The 23,483-nt window shown below is 43.3% G+C and overlaps 3 protein-coding genes across 5 annotated transcripts; 2 read left to right on the top strand and 1 right to left on the bottom strand.

Moving 5' to 3' along the window:
- Window positions 1–46: 46 nt before the first annotated feature.
- rfx5 (regulatory factor X, 5) lies at window positions 47–12,896 on the bottom strand. Of its 2 annotated transcripts, none has more exons than XM_060857453.1 (10): window positions 12,809–12,896; window positions 10,882–11,013; window positions 5,413–5,446; window positions 5,226–5,308; window positions 4,617–4,736; window positions 4,002–4,118; window positions 3,802–3,880; window positions 3,501–3,699; window positions 3,311–3,405; window positions 47–3,081 (listed from the first exon to the last, which is right to left on the bottom strand). In XM_060857453.1, the coding sequence occupies exons 2-10, from the start codon at window positions 10,968–10,970 to the stop codon at window positions 2,263–2,265; spliced, it is 1,635 nt and encodes a 544-aa protein (XP_060713436.1). In that variant the 5' UTR covers window positions 10,971–11,013; window positions 12,809–12,896; the 3' UTR covers window positions 47–2,262. The 2 variants fall into 2 exon arrangements, with proteins under 2 accessions (XP_060713436.1, XP_060713435.1); XM_060857452.1 differs by lacking the exon at window positions 12,809–12,896 and adding an exon at window positions 11,155–11,307.
- Window positions 12,897–15,332: 2,436 nt separating this feature from the next.
- mrpl24 (mitochondrial ribosomal protein L24) lies at window positions 15,333–17,842 on the top strand. Of its 2 annotated transcripts, none has more exons than XM_060857449.1 (6): window positions 15,333–15,491; window positions 15,869–16,052; window positions 16,857–16,952; window positions 17,164–17,267; window positions 17,358–17,488; window positions 17,627–17,842. In XM_060857449.1, exons 2-6 carry the CDS (start codon window positions 15,870–15,872, stop codon window positions 17,761–17,763), a joined length of 651 nt encoding a protein of 216 aa, XP_060713432.1. In that variant the 5' UTR covers window positions 15,333–15,491; window position 15,869; the 3' UTR covers window positions 17,764–17,842. The 2 variants fall into 2 exon arrangements, with proteins under 2 accessions (XP_060713432.1, XP_060713433.1); XM_060857450.1 differs by having other exon boundaries at window positions 15,355–15,502.
- A 1,492-nt stretch (window positions 17,843–19,334) lies between these two features.
- prcc (proline rich mitotic checkpoint control factor) lies at window positions 19,335–23,483 on the top strand. Its single transcript, XM_060897024.1, has 7 exons — window positions 19,335–19,937; window positions 20,584–20,628; window positions 20,840–21,319; window positions 21,862–21,951; window positions 22,094–22,240; window positions 22,365–22,430; window positions 22,557–23,483. Exons 1-7 carry the CDS (start codon window positions 19,719–19,721, stop codon window positions 22,641–22,643), a joined length of 1,134 nt encoding a protein of 377 aa, XP_060753007.1. The 5' UTR covers window positions 19,335–19,718; the 3' UTR covers window positions 22,644–23,483.

The raw sequence follows: 23,483 nt of genomic DNA, 5'->3' as shown, positions 1-23,483 counted from the left end.
GTTCAGGTGTCAGTGCAGAGTTATTCACACACGCACACACACACGATCGCTTTTACTGCTTTATTTCCTGGATCAGTTTGGGAGAAGGATCATGATTTACAGTGTAAACTCTCACTCTGTCGCTCCTGTACATCAGCTCCAGGCTCCTGTTACTGTCTGTGTGCACTTTCACACCTCGTCACTCCGTTTGCTCAGGTTTCCTCAGAGTTCTCCAGTTTCCTCCTGGAAACGAGCTGCAAGAAGAGCCGGCAGCTCTACAGTGTGTGTGTATGAGTGTGTTCGTGTGTGAGAGTGTGTGTGTGAGTGTTCGTGTGTGTGTATGTATATGTGTGTAAGTGTGAGCATGTGTGTATGTGTGTATTAGTGTGTGTGAGTGTGTATGAGTATGTGTGTGAGTGTGAGCATGTGTGTGTGTGTGTGTATTAGTGTGTGTGAGAGTGTGTGTGTGAGTGTTCGTGTGTGTGAGTGTATGTATATGTGTGTAAGTGTGAGCATGTGTGTATGTGTGTATTAGTGTGTGTGAGTGTGTATGAGTATGTGTGTGAGTGTGAGCGTGTGTGTGTGTGAGTGTGAGCATATGTGTGTGTGTATTAGTGTGTGTGTGTATTAGTGTGTGTGAGTGTGTATGAGTATGTGTGTGTATTTGTGTGTTTGTGTGTATGAGCGTGTGTTGTGTTTGGAGTTTTCCTGAGAACTGAGATCATACACCAGTGAGAATTCTACATGATTAAAAGTGTTTAAACAACTATTACTTTGTGTTACTGTTATATTTATTAACAGCTTGTGAGAAAATTGGGCCTAATTATTATTATTATTATTATTCACAAAGCTGCCACTGATCACCTCACTGAGTTAAAGGTAAATAACAATCTGCCCCCGGTGCAGGTTCTGAGAGCGTGTCATTAATCACCACACTGCTGCGCGGCCTGATTAGAATAATTTAATAAGAATCTTACACCAGTTGTTTTAACAGTTAAACAGTTAGCGTTAGCTGCCTTTCACTACATCACTGCAATCTTCTTTTGGCACAGAAAAGGGGCTTCCTGAAGGGTCTCCGTAAACACCCGGACCGGGGCGAGACGAGGACAGCAGAACGAACGATACTAATGTGACGAAAGAGGGCGGGGCTACCAGGGGGGCCACTTAATAATCAGTGTTCACATGTGTGTCGGTCCTTCCAGAGTCACATGCAGGTCGACTCGTGTGTCATTTTGTTGTTTTTTTTTTATATGAGATGAGAATGAAGACGGCTCTGTCGGTGTTATTGGGAGTGAAAACTCGGTGACTCCGGGATCAGAGCGCGTGACGTCTGCCAGGCGTTTGGGGAAGCTGTCGGAGAGAGCAGACGTACCGCACGCCCACGTTCACTGTGACCGAGTTTCACACACATCTATTTACACGCTAAACACTAAAATCCCATCGCATCTCTCACTGCTGTGAAATGACTAAAAAAAAAGAGTCTTGGTAACTTTACATTGTGTGTGTGTGTGTGTGTGTGTGTGTGTGTGTGTGTGTGTGCATGCTTATTTAAATCTTTGTCACTGCAGTTTTAAGTTGAAGAGAGACGCTGTAAAAGCCCTCGATTTACAAACCCGTAATAGCACTGTAACATCACCTCCACAACTTCAACACACACTCAGTCATCACACACACACACACACACACACACACACACACACACAGAGTGATGGTCAGGGTGCCACAGGGCCAGTGTCCTCGTCCTCGGTCTGGATCACTGTGTAATAAAAGTGCATTAAAGCTACAATTCGGCCAACAATAAAATGTGCGTCTGTCACGAACGTAGTCGATCGGCTGAGACGTGTTTGCTAAATGATGCTAATTTAGCGAACACGTCGTTTCCCCCACAGTGAAGTAGCTCTTTGTCTTGTTTGGTTTGAACCAGTGTTTCAGTTGGGTAAAAACAAAAAAAACAGGAAAGCGTAGCTGTCTTATCGCTCCTGTATCGTCATAGCGACAGGTATAAAATATAAATGCTACAGCTAAACTGTAAATTTTGGCACCTGAAAGAAGAACAAGACATGGAGTGCGTCTGTGCGTTTAGTTTTTGGCTCCTGGTTATGGTTGTTAATCGACTGCAGTGTGTCGTGGACCTCAGACAGAAGATTATTAGGGAACAAAGGAAATAAAAACCCAAAGGTACATAGACATGACGATCTTAACTGAAAAATCTGACGTGTTAGTCACGAAAGTCACTGACAAGACAAACACACGCGCACACACACACACACACTTGGCGGACGGTTACGGGACCTCCCCCTCCCCCGGGCTGGTCTCGGACACGCTGCAAACCGAGTCGTCTTCAGTGACGGAGGGGTCGATGGGAGTGAGCGTGATCTTCACTATGCCCCTGTCCTCGTGTACAGTAGGAGGTGGGAGATGCACCTGGCTAACGGTACGGCTTTCCCGTGACATGGGGGCGTGCTGGATCACCAAGGCCCGGCCCGGTTCCTGCAGGAGCATGACGGGCCGCGACTCGGATTCCTCGATTTTACACTCTGTCACCTGCGAGGACGAGGAGGAAGACGATAGCGCCTTCTGGATCACGCTTCTATTCAGCACCACTGGATTCAGACTGAGATTCTGACTGGGATTCAGGTTTAGGTTCTGATTCGGACTGGCGTTCTGAGCAGCCACCGTTTCTTCTGGTCTCTGCTTCCTGGGTCGACCCCTTTTGCGTTTCATTGGCGGGCCCGGGCCCACTGCGGACGAATCGGAGGCCCTTTTAGATGCTGTCGTCACCGGCGTTGCTGTGGAAACGGCCACCGAAGAAGGCAGGATCATGAGATGGTGGGAGGAGCCGTGTTGCTGTGGCGAGAGCGTTGCCACGGTGATGGGCAGAGTCACTTGGACGCTGCTAGAGTCATTCGGCGTGAAGGCAGGAGCGGGGGCGTGAACGGAGAGGAGGGGTTTTTCTGGAATCGAGCCACGAGGGCGGAGCTGAGGGAGTTTCTTCACCAGCGCTTCAACCTGCATCTCACGGCCTCCATAACGCAAAACCTCAGGAGCTTTAGCTGATTTGTCGTTGGGAAGATGTTTCACAACCTGCTCACTTTCATCTTTCTGTAAAAGAAAAAACACAAGAATTTTCAACAGTAAATAAAACTGAGACGTTTCGATTCTTTATAATAAAGGTGTGTCGCAGTGGCGTCGCTGATGGAGTTTATATTTTATTAATAGTTCTTTTTTATCTGTTTCTAATGACCGTAAATGTCTAGTTCCTGTAGTCACTTACATCGCAGTCGTTCCCCTCACAGCCTCTAGGATGAAGAATGTACTGGAGATATAATACCTTAGTGTCTTGGCCGGTGCTTTCTTCCTCTGCTGTACTCCCTCTGGACGTTGTCGGGTTCTTTTTAATCACTTTGTGAGGTTTCGCGGGGCCTCCTGGTAACAGAACACAGCACCACACCTTCAATCACTGTCAGGTCCAGGTTCATTGTGAGACAACACGAGATATGGAGCTGAGAAACTGTTCGTACCGGCGAGCGACGCGGAGGTGACGAGCTCGGCCTGGCTGCAGCGCGGGTTTACGATGTGCTCCTGCACTAAGAAACGTGCGATTTCCACCACCGTGTCGAACGAGCGCTTGAGGATCTTCTGAGCCCAGTCACAGATCAGCTCACAGGCCGCTTCCGTCACTTCCTGTTTGTACGTCTGCACCAGCTCGGTCAGCTCGGACTGCAGGGGAACAGAGCAGGTGGTACGTGAGCGGCTGAAACACAGAGGGAGTGTGTAAACGTATAAATGTGTAAACGTGGGAGTGTGAACAGAGCCTCATACCGGATCATTCTTGAGGTCCAGGTTGGGTAACAATGGCATGTTTAACACCGTCTTCCTTCGGATCCCGCTGTAGCAGTACGTAACGGCAACACGGTCAAGGAGGGACGATAAAACACTCACGAATAAGACAGGTGATGTAATGATGCATACAGAGCTGCACTTGTCAGAATGTCAGAATGACAGGATGATGGAAAGGATATTTGGACTGGCCTCTGCCTCCCAGTCTGCGTGCCTTGATGTTGGGGAAGATGTCTCTGATGATCTTACCAAAGTTGGCCGCGCTCAGTGGCCTCTGCTGCAGGTTTTCACAGTGCTTCCTGTCGAGTGGACATCACGACATGGTGTAAGTAACCGTGTGATATACTGCACTGCTTCGAGCCCTGATTATTCGCTTCTATTTACTTTTATTTGTATAGCACTTTTACCAGCTCTACAGAAATATACAAATATAGAATAAAATTTTGTTTTTCAACTTTCAAATTAAATGAATATCTAGCAAGCCTGAGGCAACGGTGCTGAATTTTCTCCACAGTGCAGTAAAGACAGTACACACAGTGGTCAAATTCACGGTGACATTATTTACCCCGTCTCATGAATCTCGGGCATCGTGATTATGTTCTGTTTAATATTCTAGATGCTGATTGGTCAGAACGGGTTGATTCCTTCAGCAGACCTGACAGTAGTGTAGCTGTAACTTTAAGGGTTTTTTCTGACACAGTCTTCACAGAAAAGAGGAGTTTACACTTCTCTTGTGGTTTCTCTGTAACATGATGAGCTAGGTTTAAGAGAGAGAACTAATAGTGGGGATTAGTCACCGGTATGTCTCGTAAACATCTTGTTTAGGCAGGCAGGTGTCGGCGTGTTCCTCCAGGTGACTGCGAATCCAGTTGCAGGTGTGGAGCTGGTCGGCCGTGTTCACCGAATTTGTGTCACTGCTATCAAACACACACAATGATCCTTTGTAAGAGAACGGTTTCTCTCTTACCTGAGCACACAGTGTCCAGCTCCACCTTCTTTACACTTATATACATAGGGCTGGGCGATAAAATGATAACAATATGTATCGCGATAGACACATGATCAATATCAATAAAAAATGTGTTCGATAAAACGTTCGATATTTTTTATTCTCTGTCGGAAGAAAACAGTAGTTGCGGAGCAAGTTTGGTTGCATTAACAAAGGCACTCACTCTCTGGTAACCTAGCAATGTAGGGAGTGACACACTAACAGCCAATCATGTAACAGTATCAGTTTGGTTGCGCCATATCGTTGTCTCGTGCTGGTCTGCTGGATTCCTCTTCAGTACACTCTTCACGACACTGATATCGTGATACAGTTTTCAGCCGTATCGCCCAGCCCTAATATATATATATATAAAAATCTCATCACACTTCCATAACAGGAACAAGATGCTGTGCTGTACCTCTTCTCTCCTGCACTCGGACCTGAAGGGAGCTGTAAATACAGGTAGAGTTTGTCGTTGTCTGTAAACTGCTGCACATCTCTCTGAGGAAAGACGTTACACAGAGGAACGAGATGTTATTCAGCAAAAACTGAACAATCAGTTGGATCATTTAGTCAGCTGTCAGTTATTCTGAGCAGATCCTTACCAAAATCGTATCCACTTTACTCTGCACGGTCTTACTGAGGAAAAAACAACAACAAACAGGGTCAAAGATCCTCATACAATAGCAGATATGAGTGTCTAGATTAAAAATATAGACGAGATTTAATGATCATGATCAAACTGGTTGACCAGGAAAACTAATGTAACTTAAAGAACGAGTCTTTATTTCTAACATGAGATGTCTTATGTTACAAAGCACGATCACGTCAGTGAGTCCAGTCTACGTCTGTGGCCTCAGCGTATCTGAATCCAACTGATCACCTTCAGGATGTGCAGCTGAATGAAAAACGTTTCCAACACCTTGTAGAGTCCATCGACCCAATACTGTTGTGGCGTTCCTAATAAAGTGGCCAATGTGTGTATATAACAATAGAATAAAATTGTTTAAAATAAAGCTATACGTATTACAAAAGAATTTAGTATTTTTTTTATATTATATTATCAATTTAATAAGAAAGCATGGCGTCCCTTGTAATGTATGATATCGTGACTGTCTGACACACCATAGCAACCCCCTAAGATATCCACCAATAAACTTGTTAATCCCTACGGCCTCTGGAAGCCGTTCTCAAGGTGTGTTGGGGTTTTTTAATAAACATATTTATTAGATTCTGATGTGCGTGTCACAACTCGCACATGACTTACACACAAGGTTGGTAACACTCGTGCAGCAGTGCTCCTGTACAGCAGTGCCGCTAACATCAGCATTTTACTCTCTCTCTGTGTGTGTGTGTTTGTGTGTGTGTGTGTGTGTGTGTGGATTACTGAGAGATCTGCAGTGCTCATTGCACAGGGGAGAGAAGGATCAGGGTCACAAAGACTTATTATACCATAACAACCACCTGGTTACCACCTAATAATATCCTTAGACACCTACCACCTACTAACTGCCTCAAATACTACAATCAACGACTATTAACCTGCTCTGGTACCATAGCAACAACCTCAGATACCACAGTTTGCATCTATGTACCACCTAGTTACTGTCACAGTCATCATAACCACCCCAACCACATAACTGCCTCAGATATCTATTGATGTATTTCTCTCTGGATAAGGATGTGTAAATACCCTAGCAACCATCTAGTAACTCCATCAAATAGAGTTTAATTAAAATATTTGTTTATTGGTGTAATACTTTTAACATATATAAACTCTGGATATATACGTTTTGCACTGTCTCAGTTACCACAGCAACCACCTAGTAACCACATATTTACTGTCTCAGTTACCACAGCAACCACCTAGTAACCACATATTTACTGTCAGATACCACAGCAACCACCTAGTAACCACATATTTACTGTCTCAGATACCATAGCAACCACCTAGTAACCACATATTTACTCTCAGTTACCACAGCAACCACCTAGTAACCACATATTTACTGTCTCAGTTACCACAGCAACCACCTAGTAACCAAATATTTACTGTCTCAGTTACCACAGCAACCACCTAGTAACCACATATTTACTGTCTCAGAAACCACAACAACCACCTAGTAACCTCTCTGTAACTTCCACAGCTATCATAGCAACAATTTAGTAAGTGCCAGAGATGCCAGAGCAACCACCTAGTAACTCCTTCTAAAAGTCCTGGATACCATGGCAACCACCCAGCAACTGCCTCAAATACCATAGTAACCACCTAGTAACCTCTTCATTACTACCATAGCTATCATAGCAACCACCCAGCAACTGCCTCAAATACCATAGCAACCACCTAGTAACCTCTTCGTAACTACCATAGCTATCATAGCAACCACCCAGCAGCTGCCATGAAATACCATAGCAACCACCTAGTAACCTCCCGAGGTACCAAAGAAACCACCTAACAGGCTCTAGGTAAATGATTGGTGAACTATAGCATCCCTTAGTAACCCCTGGTCCCTGAGGTTGTATAGCAGTGGGGTTTCTGGGATGGGGTTAAGTTTAGGCTGGAACAGCAGTGAGCTGATGAGATGCCCTGTGAGTGAGAGAGCCTCAGCTACTCACTCCTCTGTTCCGGGTTCCTGCTCATTTGTGTCAGAGTCGAGAGAAGCTTCCACTTTAACGGGGTGTAAATAAATCTGTCCTCCTCCTCCGGGTGGATTGAGTACATTAATGTGATCAGAGTAGAGAAATGAGTGTTTAAAGGCAGCCTTACGCAGCTGCTTCCGCGCTTCTGTGGTTACAGCGCGTTTCTTCTGTACAGCAAAAGAGAAATCCCTGAAGGAGACATTTCTGCCCCTCACTCGGACCGTGTCCTGGTCTCGGACAGCCTCCAGTACCGCACGCTTATCCCTGTAGTAGTGAAATCTCACCAGAACCGCTCTCGGCTCTCCGTCCGCGCGTTTGTGCGCTCCGGTGCGACGCGCGCGCTCCAGCTCTATCCGGTTGTGTCTGGCGCGCATGCCGAGTACATCCGGCACCCAAGTCTCAAAAAACTTTACCGGGTCCGACCCTTCCGTGCCTTCTTTTAGCCCAACTATCCGGATATCCCTTGAAAACAGCCTTCCGTGCTCCAGGTCTTCCAGGCGGTCCAGTGTTCTCTCCAGCTCGTCCTGCAGCTCGGCGACGCGCGCGTCAGTGGCCCTGTTGTGGTCCTCGAGCTCCGACACGCGCTGCTTTTCGCCACCGACTCTACGGATCAGCAGGTCCATTTTGCTGGACATTTCGGCAAGTGGCTCGTGAAGTTTCTGTATCTTCTCGATTATTCTGCTCACGGCATCTTCTTCACATCTCTTCAGCTCGCCATCTTGCTGAAACAGTGCAGAGCTTCCAGCCGGGCGACTTACTCTTCCGGTTTGGTTCAGTTTTTTGTGCATTTAGGGTTTTGTTTTTTTGCTTCACTTCAGCTACGAATGAGGACACGTTTTAAATGATGAGAATGTAGACAGAGAATAAAACAGCTCGTCTACAAACAGCCCTCCCTGCAGCCAGGAGCTCGGGGGGGGCGGGGCTACATCACTTTCAGTCTATAATTGTCATAAACACACTTTACATGTAGAATTTAATTAATCAATTAATTAATTAAGGTTATTCCGAACAATTACATCATTCGTCACTGCAATGACCGACAATCTAATCAAAACAGATGACAAATATTCCTTATAAAAGATTTAATAATCGATTACTCTGTATTTAGTTTTATAATAATATAATTTTTTATAATGTATGTGATATTAATTACTTCCATACGGTGACATTAAAGTGTTGGAAATGATTTACATTATTATTTTTTTATTTTTTTATTTCTAATGTGTGAAAATACATCTAGAAATAAACAGGATTCAGGTGTTATTAGACGGTTGCTATGGTGTTGCTAGGTAGATTTTATATATCCAGGTTGCTTTGTTGCTAGGTGGTTGCTATGGTGTCTCAGGTGGTTGCTATGGTGTCTCAGGTGGTTGCTATGCCTTTGCTGGCATTCAGTGCACATTAGAGGAACGTATTAAAGTATTTATTGGTATAAAAAAATGACTCAGTTTCCACTTTCATCAGATATCTTTTTGTATGGTTGAACATCTAATTATATAATAAATCTGATATCTAATTACAGATGTTAAGAAAGAGGTGGATAAAGATCTCAAAAAAAAAGTCTGACATTTGATAAACATCCTTATGGGAGACAGTGACACGTTAAACACCACGATGTTCCACTGGCATGTAGCTGTTGTTCGGGGTAACAGGTGAAATCTGATGAAGCAGATGTTGCTAAGCAGTTGCTATGTGTTCCAGCTGATTTCTAGGCAGATGATGATGTTATCCCAGGGTGTTGCTAGGTGGTTGCTATGCTTTTTTTTTCCAGATGGTGTGATGGATGTAATCAAACACTCCATTTCCAGTATAAACACAGGTCTCTCATGATGAGGTGAAGGACGCAGGCCGAGGAAAAACAAGTGATTTGTTTTCATTTTCATACTACAGCAACCAATCAGTGAGCTCTGATTTAATTAATTTACATACATAATTCCACATCTTTAGCACGTTCACCTCACACCTCCAGGGTTGGGGGTTCGATTCCCACCTCCACCTTGTGTGTGTGGAGTTTGCATGTTCTCCCCGTGCCTCGAGGGTTTCCTCCGGGTACTCCGGTTTCCTCCCCCGGTCCAAAGACATGCATGGTGATTGCGTGAGTGAATGAGAGTGTGTGTGTGTGTGTGCCCTGTGATGGGTTGGCACTCCGTCCAGGGTGTATCCTGCCTTGATGCCCGATGACGCCTGAGATAGGCACAGGCTCCCCGTGAGGTAGTTCGGATAAGCGGTAGAAGATGAGTGAGTGAGTGAATTCCACATCTTTCTTAATGCTTGTGACTACATACTTTTCTGTTTGAGTTTATAAAGTCAGGAAGCGTTAGGTGTGTAGACGTGAAGTGCAAATTCAACAACAAAACAAGATGTTTAAGCACGTACTGCTCTTACTCATATATGTGTAAAAATTGGTTGGATCTATGATCTCATTCGCAGATTTCATACTATTAATACTGCTAAAGAACGTTTGTGTTTTGTGTTGTTTACGATTGATAACTATGATGAACAATAACTGAGAAAATGTGCTTAAAATCTAATCACACAAACTCTTCACAGTAAAAACAGCATGAAGTCTTGGAAAAAAAAGTCTGTAAATATTTTAATAGTTGATATAGAATTTTAATAATGTCCTGCATAAATTAGTGCTGCAGGACAATATGTCTGAAAATAAAATGAATGTAGTCTAAATTTTCCCATCATTATAACCAAATAATTAATAGTGATTCCCAAATGGGCATTTGATTAAAAACAAGATGCTGGTCTGTGACATTTCCAGAGTCCTGTAAACTTTGGGGACTCTTCGCCAAATTACATATTTTATTTTATTTTTTTAAGTGAAAAGAAGTTGCAAACGATGCATGTTTTCTTTATAATTGCTAAACTAAAACATGAAAAATAAATGCTACTATAGAAAATGTGGCATGTGCAAAGATCTAGACACAGGCTACGCTAATTCAGGATCTCAGATGAACATACTGACAGACATCACATCTTTGGAACACTATTTGTAGTCAGTTAGGTGTCTTATTAATGAATTCTCACCCATTCTTTCTTACAGAACATTTGTAGTTCTGAGATATTATGTGGAATTAAATGGACAAGGAAATGGAAATGCATGCACATATGACATATTCTCAGTGATGCTCAAGTCAAGGAAACTGACTATCATTTTCCTCCCTGAATTCCATCCGTCTACCTGTGCAATATTTTCTGTGCCACTGGCTGCCACACAACCCTAAAGCAAAGAGATTCACCTCCATGCTTAACGGATGGTTTTCTTTTCTTCAAGCATGCCTTTGGTGACTGTAGACAAAGAGTACATTTTTAGCCCATGGAAACAAATGCCTCAGACTAAAAATGTACTCTCTGCCAATTAGAAATGCTTAAAAACACTGATGATTAACATGTGACTTTAGTTTGTGTGACCGGTGAAATCTTACGAGATGTTCAGCTTGAGCTTCTGGAGCATGCCGGGCTTGGCGTCGTCCTCTGCGGATGAGTCTTCTGCTTTTATCTGGTCGTCCATCATGGCTCCACCACGTCAGGGTAACAAACCGCATTCAAGACCCCTTCTGGGATTAATGAGACTCAGATTACACACATGCAATTATCTTTGATAGCATAATAATAAGAGTAGTGACACAAATCAGCTCAGATATTCTGGCGGAATTGTGGAGGAAATAAGTGTCTAAGATCATGCTCTGTACTCTTACATGGTACCGTGAAGCTGAGAATATAGTAGCTGGACGTTTTCAAGCCCTCGTCTCAACACAAGCATTTTATGTAAACATAAACGACAGAATAGTTACACTGAAAATATACTGCATTACATTTTGAAACATTTTAACTATTTAAAATATCCCCTTATGTTTTTTTTTTTTACAATAAATATAGTGTTTTGTATATTTTATAAATAGTCGGTGTGTTCTTCGGTCACCATAAACTTCTTTATTCTATGAGAAATACATTACACCAAAGCGCTGCTGAATTCTAAAACCTTATCAGTGTTCAGGTGATTCATTCTCTCTAACAGCAGCTCTGACTGTAGATCAGGTTTATATTAACTAAGTCGCTATGATAGCTTATCGTTTCTATAGAAACAGCTCGTTCACAGGGAAGCGTACGGCTCACGCTCCACCGATAGTAAACACATTACAGTCGTCATCGGTAGGGAGACGTTTATGTTAACGTATGTTTCCGTACTGGAAGGAGTCTCCAGTGTAGGCGCTTTGTAACAGTCTTCTGTTATAAGAATGAGTCGACAATCAAGGCAGAAACAGTGACTCTGCTTCATCACGCCTTCCTGCCGTCGATTATTTTAATAACAGTAAAGTGTTTACTTATATTCTATCCTTAATTTTTTAAGATGTACTATCGTATACTTAGAGGTTTTGATATGCAAATAATCTTGACGGCTCGACTAGTATGCAAACGCTCGCATGACGTCATGATGTGATTTGTGGCGATTTCTCTGGGACATTGCGTTAGTCGGTTGTCCTTTGAGGTGACAACAGACGTGTCAGGAGGACAGGAAAACGCACTGACACGTCAGCATGAGCAGGACATCGAGACACGTTTTAGATAACGACTAGCTGACGTACTGTAAAGGAACATTTACAGTCAGAGGTTTTCACCATTCATAAAACACACACACACACACAGCAGAGATTACACACTCAGGGCCACTAAACACTACACAACACAACATTGATACACAACATATTATATGTCACGTTGTAAATGCCTGTGATTGTTTGTTATTACACAACAATAATAACAGCATTCGTATTTATGAGAAATTCAAATCTCATCCACGAAAAGTAAAGAGATCTTTCTGCAAAAGAGAAAATTCACAACACACACGAATGAGGCTCGACTTGTGTGTTTGTGGTGAAATAAAACAGCCCATAATAACGGTGTTATAAGTCGGTTTCCGCTAGCTAACGTCATTAGGCCGGACGACGTGGCTAATCCGTACAGCTAGCTAAAGTTAGCCGTGTGGACGGTTAGCTAGTCGGTCTGTTAGCCACCCAGCTAATCGTCTTCCCTTGTCCCTTTAAAACAGACGGTTTATATTATTCGATATAGTTAAGAAGATTTAATAATAAATAAATAAATGGTACTATTGCTAGCTTTATGACGTTAGCTAGTCTGCTAATAATATTTCATCTTGCTAACCACCGACCCCTCAGCTAGCCTGTGCTAGCTAGCGTTAGCCTAAGAGCCGTATATTAAACACAGCTTTTCCGGAAAGAAACTAAAGCAGTTCGGCGCTCAACACACGCCGTTACTTTAACTCTGTACACACTGTTGACCCAAACGCAGAATAATGGCACGGTTTATTATTAAAACGAAAAAAAGATGTACCTGAGTCAAATAAACAGCAAAAAAATCCCTGCGCTTTATTTTGTGATTGGACGACTGTTCTTATGTCTGCCTGACTACAAAGCAAAAGTCGCTCTGATTGGTCCGTTCGGCTCGTCTTCCTCGGATACAAACTGTACCCTGCGCTGCGATTGGCTGATTCTTTTTATTTTTATTTAACACGTATAATGTAGACGTGGTTTCGTTTTCTCTCTATAGTGTAATAATATCAGCAAACACACCGGATTCATAAATATACATGAATTTAGCTGTAAACGTGTCATGAAGGCTCAGGATTTTATACTGCGTGTCCTGTTTAAGGCACGTCTTTAGATACAGGGCTCTCAAGTTTTGAAGACAGGCAAGAGTGACATCTCCAACAACCCCCCAAATAAATAAATAAAATAAAACTAGGGGGTCACAGTGGCTTAGTGGTTAGCACGTTCGCCTCATAGCTCCAGGGTTGGGGGTTCGATTCCCGCCTCCGCCTTGTGTGTGTGGAGTTTGCATGTTCTCCCCGTGCCTTGGGGGTTTCCTCCGGGTACTCCGGTTTCCTCCCCCGGTCCAAAGACATGCATGGTAAGTTGATTGGCATCTCTGGAAAATTGTCCGTAGTGTGTGATTGCGTGAGTGAATGAGAGTGTGTGTGTGTGTGCCCTGCGATGGGTTGGCACTCCGTCCAGGGTGTATCCTGCCTTGATGCCCGATGACGCCTGAGCTCCCCGTGACCCGAGGTAGTTCGGACAAGCGGTAGAAAATGAGTGAGTGAGAATAAAACAAAAAAAAAAACACTGGAGGAGTTGTGCTTGGTATAAGGATCACTGAGCACAATTTAACCAAATACCAAGTATTTATTCAATTTCCATTTATTAATTTGTGTGTGTGTGAGAAAGAGAGAGAGAGAGAGAGAGAGAGAGAGAGAGAGAGAGAGAGAGAGAGAGATTATGACTGGTGGTGTTTACTGTAAGTGTTTGTTGCCTTTTTGGACTCCTTTATCATGTGTAATGTTGCTCCCATATAAAACAGTTCAGCACAAGCCCAGACATTTTTAGGGTCATGATTGAGGACAATGTCCCGTCCAGAGGCAAGCTGTTTTGTGTTGAGCTTCTGTTCAAACCCACCATCGAAAATACCCTCTGGGCATCAGCATTAGAATGTGGAAGCACTAAAACCAAGGCTGCGATCTTTAATAGCCTCCCAAATTGGTTAAATCCAGTCACCTTTGAAAAAAGGAACCAGGGGCCTCTATTACGCAGATGTTTTCTGGCACCATCTCAGGGCCCCCAGTTTGAGAACCACTGGCCCTAGACTACTTGTTCTGAGCAGATGTTGTCAGTGAACAGGCTGTAAAACTGTTGGCTAAGTTACAGACACTCATGAAAAACTCCTGCTGATGATCTGGGAAACGTCTCTAACAGCAGTCACAATGTCATTGTTTGTGTCAAACAAGTTGTGAATTAGTTGTAACATTACAACAGGAGATCATGACTTACTCTGTGCTCAAAGTGATGCTCGGGATGCTTAAACCCCACAGAATGAAGGTCTTGATCGTTATGATCACCGCTGCTGTGAACATCACCTCCTGTAATTACACACATATATGACTCTAAATGAACATAAATAATCTCATTACCTTCTAAAAACACTTTTACTGAGCACAAACCGTGACGTTACACCCACATGGGCCACTCCAAATAACTTCACCGTGATGATAAAGGATTTATTTAGTTAGTTGTTTATTTATTTATTTATTTATTTGTTCAGCACCAACAATCTACCTGAGGAAGATCACACAGTCCTGAAAGATCTCAACAAAGGTAACGTCACTGATATGAAGTCCACTGATAATGGTTTATTTAGAGAAAAGGAAGTAACAGGTGTTGTTTATAAGCTAGAAGAGGCGTGAGGGAAGCAATGACACGTGATTATTTATGTGTCCATGTTAGTGTCCTTCAAGCAATATGAGACCAGCTGTTTTTATATTTCATGGTGTAGAATAAAGACAAACCTCCTCAATTCTACAAGGTAGAAACTGTCTAACTGTTTACTTCAGGAAAGAGACACCAGAGAGGGCAGAATAGTAATAATCTGTTTATTATTTTTACCTAGATTCATTTCAATTCACTGCCTTTTACATCACAGCATCACACCATCATATGGACATGTGAACACTTTTACATCACTCCATCATTACACTCCTACTGTCACACCATCATATGGACATGTGAACACTTTTACATCACTCCATCATTACACTCCTACTGTCACACCATCATATGGACATGTGAACACTTTTACATCACTCCATCATTACACTCCTACTGTCACACCATCATATGGACATGTGAACACTTTTACATCACTCCATCATTACACTCCTACTGTCACACCATCATATGGAGGATAATATCAGGTATTGTTACTTAACCCCATATATGTTTAGTTACTTAATAAGTAATTAAATACGGAGGCTAACAGACTTTTATATTAAACTTACTTCCTATTTGCGTAAACCGGAAGTACGGTTTTGTCCCCACTTCGTGCGCATGCGTGATAATGGCTGCCCCCAGGACGTGCTCTTGACCGCAGTGTTTTTGGGGTTTCTAACGTGTTTATTAACGAATTAGTTCCGACTTTTCTCTTTATTCCCCGCTGCGGGATCAGCGGCAGTGTTACTGAGACTCGGGTAAGAAAAGGGTCAGTGTTTCATTTACGGCTCTGTAAAAGACACACAACATAAAGTGGATGTAAATATAAAGACTTATTAATGTTTCCTGTCATCATCAATCTGTCAGAAAAGGTTATAAAGGATCATAAACGTTCTGTGGCTTTAATTAAATGTTTATATTAATATATATAATGCATTTGTGGAAGAGCACGTGTGTAATAAACAAATCAAATGTGTGTTTGTGTATGTATGTGTGTGTGTGTGTGTGTGTATGTATGTATGTATGTGTGTGTGTATGTGTGTGTATATGTGTGTGTGTGTGTGTGTATGTGTGTGTATGTGTGTGTATATGTGTGTGTGTGTGTATGTGTGTGTGTGTGTGTGTGTGTGTGTAGGATGCGTCTGACAGCTCTGCTCTCCATGGCAGCGAGAGCTGCGTTTCCACGTGATTATCACTACGGGACGAACAGACCGTGGACTGCAGCAGCGCGGAGACTCAACCCTCCGGGGAAGAGAAGGAGGAAGGTGTTTGTGGAGCCACTTAGTCCCGAGGACTGGAGTGTGTTCAGAGGAGACGTGGTAGGAAACTCGTGAGACTGTGTGTATATGTGTGTGTGTGTGTGTTGTACTACAATAGAGATGATGCAGTAAATGTCTGATACACTATGAAAGTAAACAAACAGATACAGACCTGTCTGTCTGCCTGTCTGTCTGCCTGCGTGTCTGTCTGCCTGTCTGTCTGTCTGCCTGCCTGTCTGTCTGCCTGTCTGTTTGCCTGCCTGTCTGCTTGCCTGTCTGCCTGCCTGCCTGTCTGTCTGTCTGCCTGTCTGTCTGTCTGCCTGTCTGTCTGCCTGCCTGCCTGCCTGTCTGCCTGCCTGTCTGCCTGCCTGTCTGTCTGCCTGTCTGTCTGTCTGTCTGCCTGCCTGCCTGCCTGCCTGCCTGTCTGTCTGTCTGCCTGTCTGTCTGTCTGCCTGCCTATCTGTCTGTCTGCCTGCCTGTCTGTCTGCCTGCCTGCCTGCCTGTCTGTCTGCCTGTCTGTCTGTCTGCCTGCCTGTCTGTCTGTCTGCCTGCATGTCTGTCTGCCTGTCTGTCTGTCTGCCTGCTTGCCTGCCTGTCTGTCTGCCTGTCTGTCTGTCTGTCTGTCTGTCTGTCTGATTGTATTTTGCTGTAATTTGCTGAACTGTGTAAATTTCATCAGAATAATTTGACAGATTTTCAGGATTCTAAGCTACAAATTAAACTGAAGTCGTGTTTACAATCTAAACTGAATATTTTTGTGATATTTATGTTAACAGATTATAAACCAATGTAGCTGCTATGTTTTTTTCAAAGTATGTGTGTGTGTGTGTGTGTGTGTGTGTGTGTGTTTGGGTGGCTCTGCAGGTGGAGATCCTCTCAGGTAAAGATAAAGGGAAGCAGGGAAAAGTCACTCAGGTCTTCCGCCACCGTAACTGGGTCATCATCGAGGGGCTTAACACAGTAAACACCACACACACTCACACACACTCATACACACTCATACACACACACACGCACTCATACACATTCACCCACTCATACAGACACACACTCTCTGAATGTTTGTCTGCTTTGATTTTTTTGTTTTTGTTTAAATGTACATGTAAAGTTTAAAGGATAGTTTGTATTTGGTTTATGTCCTCCTGAACTTCCTCCTCTTCCTCCTTCTCAGCACTACAGGTACGTGGGCAGGTCTGGAGACTACAAAGGGACGTACATCGGGAGTGAAGCTCCTTTGCTGCTAAAGGACGTGTCCCTTGTCGACCCAACAGACCGGTCAGTCTCTCTGATCTTCAGCCTCTTCGCCCTCACCAGCATCATAAACACCACTTATCTTTATTTCTTACTTTTCTTCTCTAATGACAGAAAGCCCACAGAGACAGAGTGGAGGTTCACAGAGGAGGGAGAGAAGGTCCGTGTTTCCATCAGGACGGGACGCATCATCCCCAAACCTGTCTTCCAGAGGAGGGACGGCATCATCCCACAGCAGTGGAAAGGTGAGTTTATACATAAACATCTTTATACTCTTATTGATAATTATGTTGCTGTTTATTTCATTCCACAAATCTCTATCATCAGGTTTATTGTCTGCAGGTTAAGTACTGAAATATGATGTGTGTGTGTGTGTGTTACAGACGGGCCGAAGGACACATCTCCTGAGGACACTCTGGAGAAAACGTACACTGCGTCACTGAAGACTCTGGAGGAGGAAGTGATGGAGAAGATGAACATCCAGGAAGTCAGAAGACCCCGAAGAAGCTTCTGGTACTGAGACACACAAGTGATTCCAGCGCAGTGTTTGTTAGACTGTAATGACATGGTGGATTTACAATAAACATGTGTTTGTTCAATTGTGTCATTTACTGTAACACGTAATAACACACTCATCTTCTCACTCGTACTCGGTGTCATGTTCTATAGCAACAGGTCATAAACCTCGTTAAAGAGTCACATAGAAACTGTTTCTTCTTCTTTTTTTCCTTTTTTAAATTCAGTATTATTTCTATTAAATCCTATAACATATAAACAAAAATTATCTAAATATTATGAAGTAAAATGATTGATTATATTTAATGGAATTGTTACAGCTTATACGTTAAAGAACAATACTTTAATGTCCTGTTTGTAAAAAGGTCCAATAAAATGAATGTAATGAATAATGAATTTTATTTTACGATGGTTTCTCCATAAAACCCCACACAAAGAATTGCATTTTCTGGTCATTAGAAAGTTTTTCTTGACATTAATGCATTAATTGTAAGACACACAAATCACTGTTAGAATTTCTTTATTGAATTTATACACAAAGGGAATTAACGAATTAGATCTGATCATATCTATGTCCTCATAAACAGAGTGTAAAATCTGACATGAATATTAATCCAGGGACATGAAGTGTTAAAGGTGGGGTCTCCGTTGTTTGAGAAACGCTTCAGAACACTGAGTCGGGACGACAAACAAAACAAATACAAAACAAACGTGTAGCCAATGAGCAGAAAGGGGCGTGTCTTGTCAATATGGGTGGAGAGAGTGTTCAGTGCGCATGTGTGACATTAGCAGAAAGCAGTTTTAACATTGACATGGAGGATAAAAACAAAGAAAGAAAGAGAAGAAAGACTTACGATAAGGTAAGAAGTAGGACGTGTTAATATAGGATCAGCTTTCCAGCGCTGGAGAGAACTGAAGGAGCAGGAAGTTGGTCACATATTCACAGATTGGAGTTTCCTGAGTCAATAACTCCTGAGCTAAACGCTGTTACTACACAAATAACACCTCTTTTCTATCGTAGTAATGTAGAGACGCAGCTACAACCGTGTTTTGTGTAGTAACAGTGTTTAGCTCAGGAGTTATTGACTCGGGAAACTCCAATCTGTGAATATGTGACCAACTTTACTTAAGACGCCGAGGCGCTTTTTTCCTTCTCGATAGGTGAGTAACGTTGGTTTTGTTTTGTTACACAGAACTAATATATGTCTTTGTCCTTTACATGATTATGCTTGTGTGTCATTTTTACTTGTTTGTTTATCTACAATCGTATTGTTCTTCACTTCAGCTATGATAAAGACACGTTTCTTTCTGTTAGTTGCCTGGGTTACGTATGTATGTGTGGGCGGAGCTATCGATACAGGGGTGGGACCCATTTGGGTTAGGGGCGTGTTTGTTTTGGTGATTTTATATGTCAACATTGGCTTTCAAACAACGGAGACCCCACCTTTAATGTGAAGACTATTTATTTATTCACATTTGTGTTACAGAGCTTTCTGACTCGAGCTGTAATTCTAACTCCGTACCATATGGTGGCGCAAGCGAGCGAGATTTGTAACCAGAAGTATATTAAGGTAAAGCGTCTCGTTCAAAGAAGAAGAGCGTGTTTTGTTTATGGGGCATATTAGCTGTTTGCTAGCTACGCTTTATAATAATAATAATAATAATAAAGAATAATAATCTGACCATTAATTATTAAAGCCTTTATATCGGTATCGTTTAGACAGAATGATGAAACAGCGGAACGTGTCGTTTATGCAGATAAAATTTGAACAGATAGCCGGATAGCTAGCGCGCTAAGTTAGCGTTAGCATTAGCGTTAGCTAGCGCGCTAAGTTAGCATTAGCGTTAGCTAGCGCGCTAAGTTAGCATTAGCGTTAGCATCTCCGGCTAATTAAGAGCGGTTTAATAACTAAAGCGCGGATTAGTGAGTGAGCTGCGATTATATGAACCAGCTGGAACATGTCTTTAGTGGCGTACGACAGCAGCGACGACAGTGAGCGTGACGACCCGGTCCCAGAGTCCCGCAGCTCGGCTAAACCCGGCGGTTTGTTCGGCTCCCTGCCCGCTCCCAAGCGTTCAGAGCCCGCGGTGGGAAACCTGAAGTCCGGGCCGGAGCCCCGAGGCAGGAAGCGCGCAGAGCCGGTCAGGATCACTGCTCCAGAGATCCAAGAGGATAGTGTGAGTTGTCCCTCACACACACACACACACACACACTCCCCTGGTCCTGGTTCTGGTTCTGGGCTTAATCCAGTTTGTTGGGTTTATAATTCCTTGTTTTTCCCCCATCACCTCAGAGTGAATGTAACAGGACACTCAGCTGTAATGTTGATGCAGATCTCACATTTACTGCTGTGTCTGAGCTGAACATCTGAGTCCTGTGTCCATCATTAAACACATCAGATTCAGCTGACATTCAGTTCATGCTGAGAGACTGAAACTAATCACACACCTGATCACTGTTTCTCCTCCTCTCAGCTCTTCAGCCTGTTTCTCACAGTTCTGTTCTTTTCATAATGCGTTAGACGAATATTTATTTTCTCGTAAATAAACTGATCTTTCGTCTCAGAGCGAAGATAATCACAGTTCCAGACGTGTTATGACGTGTAATTATGTTTTTGTTCCCATTTTTTTCTGGGGCTTTGTGGTGGTGATGAGGAGCAGAATTCAGTGTTATAAAGCAGCATACAGAATGGATCTGAGAACATAACAGATCTCGTATTAGTGTGATCAGGAGTTTGGCTTTTTAACACTGTTCAGTTAAATATAAATTCATTTGTGAGTTCATGGAAACTTTTACTCTGAAGTGTTTTCTCCATTTTTACAGTCGGATGAAGATGATGAACCTGTGAGAAAGAAAGTAGGAGCTCAGGTGAGTGCTGAATTCTCACAAAGTATAAGAGCATCAGTGAATAACTTTAACAGGGTTTTTTATGTCCAGAGACAGCAGAATTTTCTGTGATAACAGTACTGTGTGTTAAATATTGTGATATTTAAGAGAACTGATGGTATCAGCTCATCCCCACACACTGAATTTATAAAGTCAATGTTAGTAATCCATTTGATTTGTGTTTATTTCTCAGGGTGGTGGTCTGTCATCTCTGCTTCCCCAACCCAAACACCTGAGTGTGAAGGAGACAAAGCGCCCCCTGGTGCCACACACTCTTACCAAACGCCCCGCTCCTGCTGCTCACACCAAAGGGACCAAGCCGGGGTCTCAGGGCGTGTCTGGGACGAGTCCGTCCCCATCGGCCATTAAAGCGGCGGCCAAGTCGGCATCGCTGCAGTTCGCTCGTCAGATCGCCGCAGACGAGGAGGGCAGTGACGATGAGCTCGCACCTGAGAATTACTTCTCTCTGTCAGAAAGGTCTTCTGAGCCGCCGGCCGAGGCGCCGTATCCTGATCCTCAGCCGTACGCTCCAGCACTGCAGCCTCCTCCCAGCGCAGAAGACGCTCCGCTCGACTTCGGCTCAGCCGCAGAGTCCCAGTCCAAGCCAGCGTGGGGCGCTCACGAGTACCAGACCGCCGAGTACCAACCACATGATCATGCACCCAGCGCTCAGGTACACACACTCCCTCACTCATCACTGACAACTCTACACACACTTTAATTCAGTGTGTTTTCACTGTGTTTAGTGAGTTAGAACCCTGCGTCTAACAAAGGTCTTTCAGCGATGGCTCACTGAAGCGTCCGGTTCTTTTTGACCTGAAGCAGTCGAGTGTGTGTTAAGGGTTCGAGTCGGGAGTAAAGAGCAGGAGCGATATTATCATCTTTACATGATTCTACACAGATACCACTGTATCCAGTGACCCACACTGCAGCTTCAGCAGAGAAAACGTCATTTAAACTGCACGTCAGAGTTCCTGATATTTCACACAATTACTCGTTGAAATTGTAGCTGGAGTTCAAAGATTCTTTTAGCTCCTCAGAATGTAGCTGGAGTCGCTCCACAGCTGGAGTCGCTCCACAGCTGGAGTCGCTCCACAGCTGGAGTCGCTCCACAGCTGGAGTTGGCAGTGATGCCTGCAAAGATGATCCATCTGTTCCATGTGCAGGTTGAGAATAATCTCTAATCAGTTTGACTGATGTTTCTCTGATCTACAGGAGTTTTATACCCAGGGTTACTTTCAGGAGCAGAACTCGGGTTTTGAGCAGGAGGAAGGAGAATCTTCTACTCTGTTCAACGATGAAGCAGTGAGTCTGATTCCACCTAAATGTACAACACACACACACACACACCCAGAGGGTCTCACCTGTTTGTGATACAATAAACTTATGTATAATTTATGCCTCTTTTCATTTTTTAATCTTGTGTGTGTGTGGTGATTGTCCTCAGTTCCGCAGACTGCAGGGGAAACAGAACCGAGGGAAAGAAGAGATCAAGTTCCTGGAGATTAAAGGTGACGATCAGCTCAGTGGCCATCAGCAGTGGTTGATGAAGAACATGACCACGGAGATGGAGCCACGCAAATCCTTCAGTAAGGTCAGTGCTCACACACACACACACACACACACAGAACAGCTTCACAGAGGTAAGGTCAAAAGCAGTGGGTTCAGTGTGATGTGACTCTTCATTGTTACATTATGGATTTTTTTTTTTTCTGTAGAAAAAAGGAGATCAGCCGACTGGGCAACAGAGACGCAAACACCAGATCACATATCTGATACATCAAGTGAGTGGATTCATCTGTCTGACTATCAGTGTCTCTCTGTTCATCTGTTTTAGTTGTATAGAGTTCTTCATGTGTTATTTACAGATGATGTGGTGTGTAAATGATGGTTGTGTTTCTGTTGTTCAGGCTAAAGAGAGAGAGATGGAGCTGAAGAACAGCTGGTCTGACAATAAACTCACTCGCAGACAGACTCAGGCCAAATACGGCTTCTAGAGATCTGAATAACCTGTGTGTGTGTGTGTGTGTGTGTGTGTGTGTGTACATGTTGGTCTGAGAATTGTTTCAGCACTGATTGAAACTCCATCCATAATATCTCTTCATGTACATTGACCTGAAACATCCAGTGTGTGTGTGTGTGTGTGTGTGTGTGTGTGTGTGTGTGCATGCATGTGCCTAAAGGCTTAAATGTACCAGAACACAAACGTTTATTCTGTTATGGTGACCTGTGAACTCTAAAGGCCGACTCCTGGACTCCATGCTGCTCTGAGGCTAACGTAGCTAGCACACAACGGAAGTGTACGGCTGCCAGTTTAGCAGCTCGTCATTCTTCACAAATAATGTAAATATTCTGCCTTTCCGATTTAGGCCACGCCCCCTGCTGGTGGTGTGTAGTGAACCTCGCTACACTGGTGGCTTTACGCTTCCTTTGTCAGCTACGTTTAGGTGGAAGCTCTGAGGAAAACTTGTGGAGGTTTAGTTTAGACACAACTCCAAATTCATCAGCAGCTTCTGTTTGAGCTACAAGGCAACAGATCTGTGAACTACGTGTGTGTGTGTGTGTGTGTGTGTTGCAGTAAATATGTAATACTCTGTATAGCAGTTTTTTTTTAATGTGAAGTAAAATATAATAAAGAGAAAGTGTGAAAGAAAGGAATGTTTTTCCCCATAAAAGGACTTCCTGTTCTCTGTATAACGTGTCACTCTCTCAGAACTGAACAAGTATGTGTGTGTGTGTGTGTGTGTGTGTGAGAAATCAGAAATACTGATAAAACCTGACCAAACAGAATCTGATGTAAATAAACTTCATTTAGTTCTGAAAGATCAGATGTAAAA

This window comes from Tachysurus vachellii, chromosome 21, assembly GCF_030014155.1.
Source record: "Tachysurus vachellii isolate PV-2020 chromosome 21, HZAU_Pvac_v1, whole genome shotgun sequence".
Classification (NCBI taxonomy): Eukaryota; Metazoa; Chordata; class Actinopteri; order Siluriformes; family Bagridae; genus Tachysurus; species Tachysurus vachellii.
Note: the sequence above shows the minus strand (reverse complement) of the source record. Positions and strands in the feature narration are given on the sequence as shown.

What these genes read in the sequence shown, in the direction of transcription:
- rfx5 (XM_060857453.1), bottom strand. Translation starts at nt 10,970, where the DNA reads ATGATGGACGACCAGATAAAAGCAGAAGACTCATCCGCAGAGGACGAC. An exon ending in AAGCTCAAGCTGAACATCTC is followed by an intron (nt 5,447 to 10,881) that starts GTAAGATTTCAC and finishes TTTTTTCCTCAG; the next exon opens with TAAGACCGTGCAGAGTAAAG. An exon ending in GTAAAGTGGATACGATTTTG is followed by an intron (nt 5,309 to 5,412) that starts GTAAGGATCTGC and finishes GTCTTTCCTCAG; the next exon opens with AGAGATGTGCAGCAGTTTAC.
- prcc (XM_060897024.1), top strand. Translation starts at nt 19,719, where the DNA reads ATGTCTTTAGTGGCGTACGACAGCAGCGACGACAGTGAGCGTGACGAC. An exon ending in CTCTGTTCAACGATGAAGCA is followed by an intron (nt 21,952 to 22,093) that starts GTGAGTCTGATT and finishes GATTGTCCTCAG; the next exon opens with TTCCGCAGACTGCAGGGGAA. An exon ending in TCACATATCTGATACATCAA is followed by an intron (nt 22,431 to 22,556) that starts GTGAGTGGATTC and finishes TCTGTTGTTCAG; the next exon opens with GCTAAAGAGAGAGAGATGGA.
- mrpl24 (XM_060857449.1), top strand. Translation starts at nt 15,870, where the DNA reads ATGCGTCTGACAGCTCTGCTCTCCATGGCAGCGAGAGCTGCGTTTCCA. An exon ending in TCATCGAGGGGCTTAACACA is followed by an intron (nt 16,953 to 17,163) that starts GTAAACACCACA and finishes CCTCCTTCTCAG; the next exon opens with CACTACAGGTACGTGGGCAG. An exon ending in CATCCCACAGCAGTGGAAAG is followed by an intron (nt 17,489 to 17,626) that starts GTGAGTTTATAC and finishes TGTGTGTTACAG; the next exon opens with ACGGGCCGAAGGACACATCT.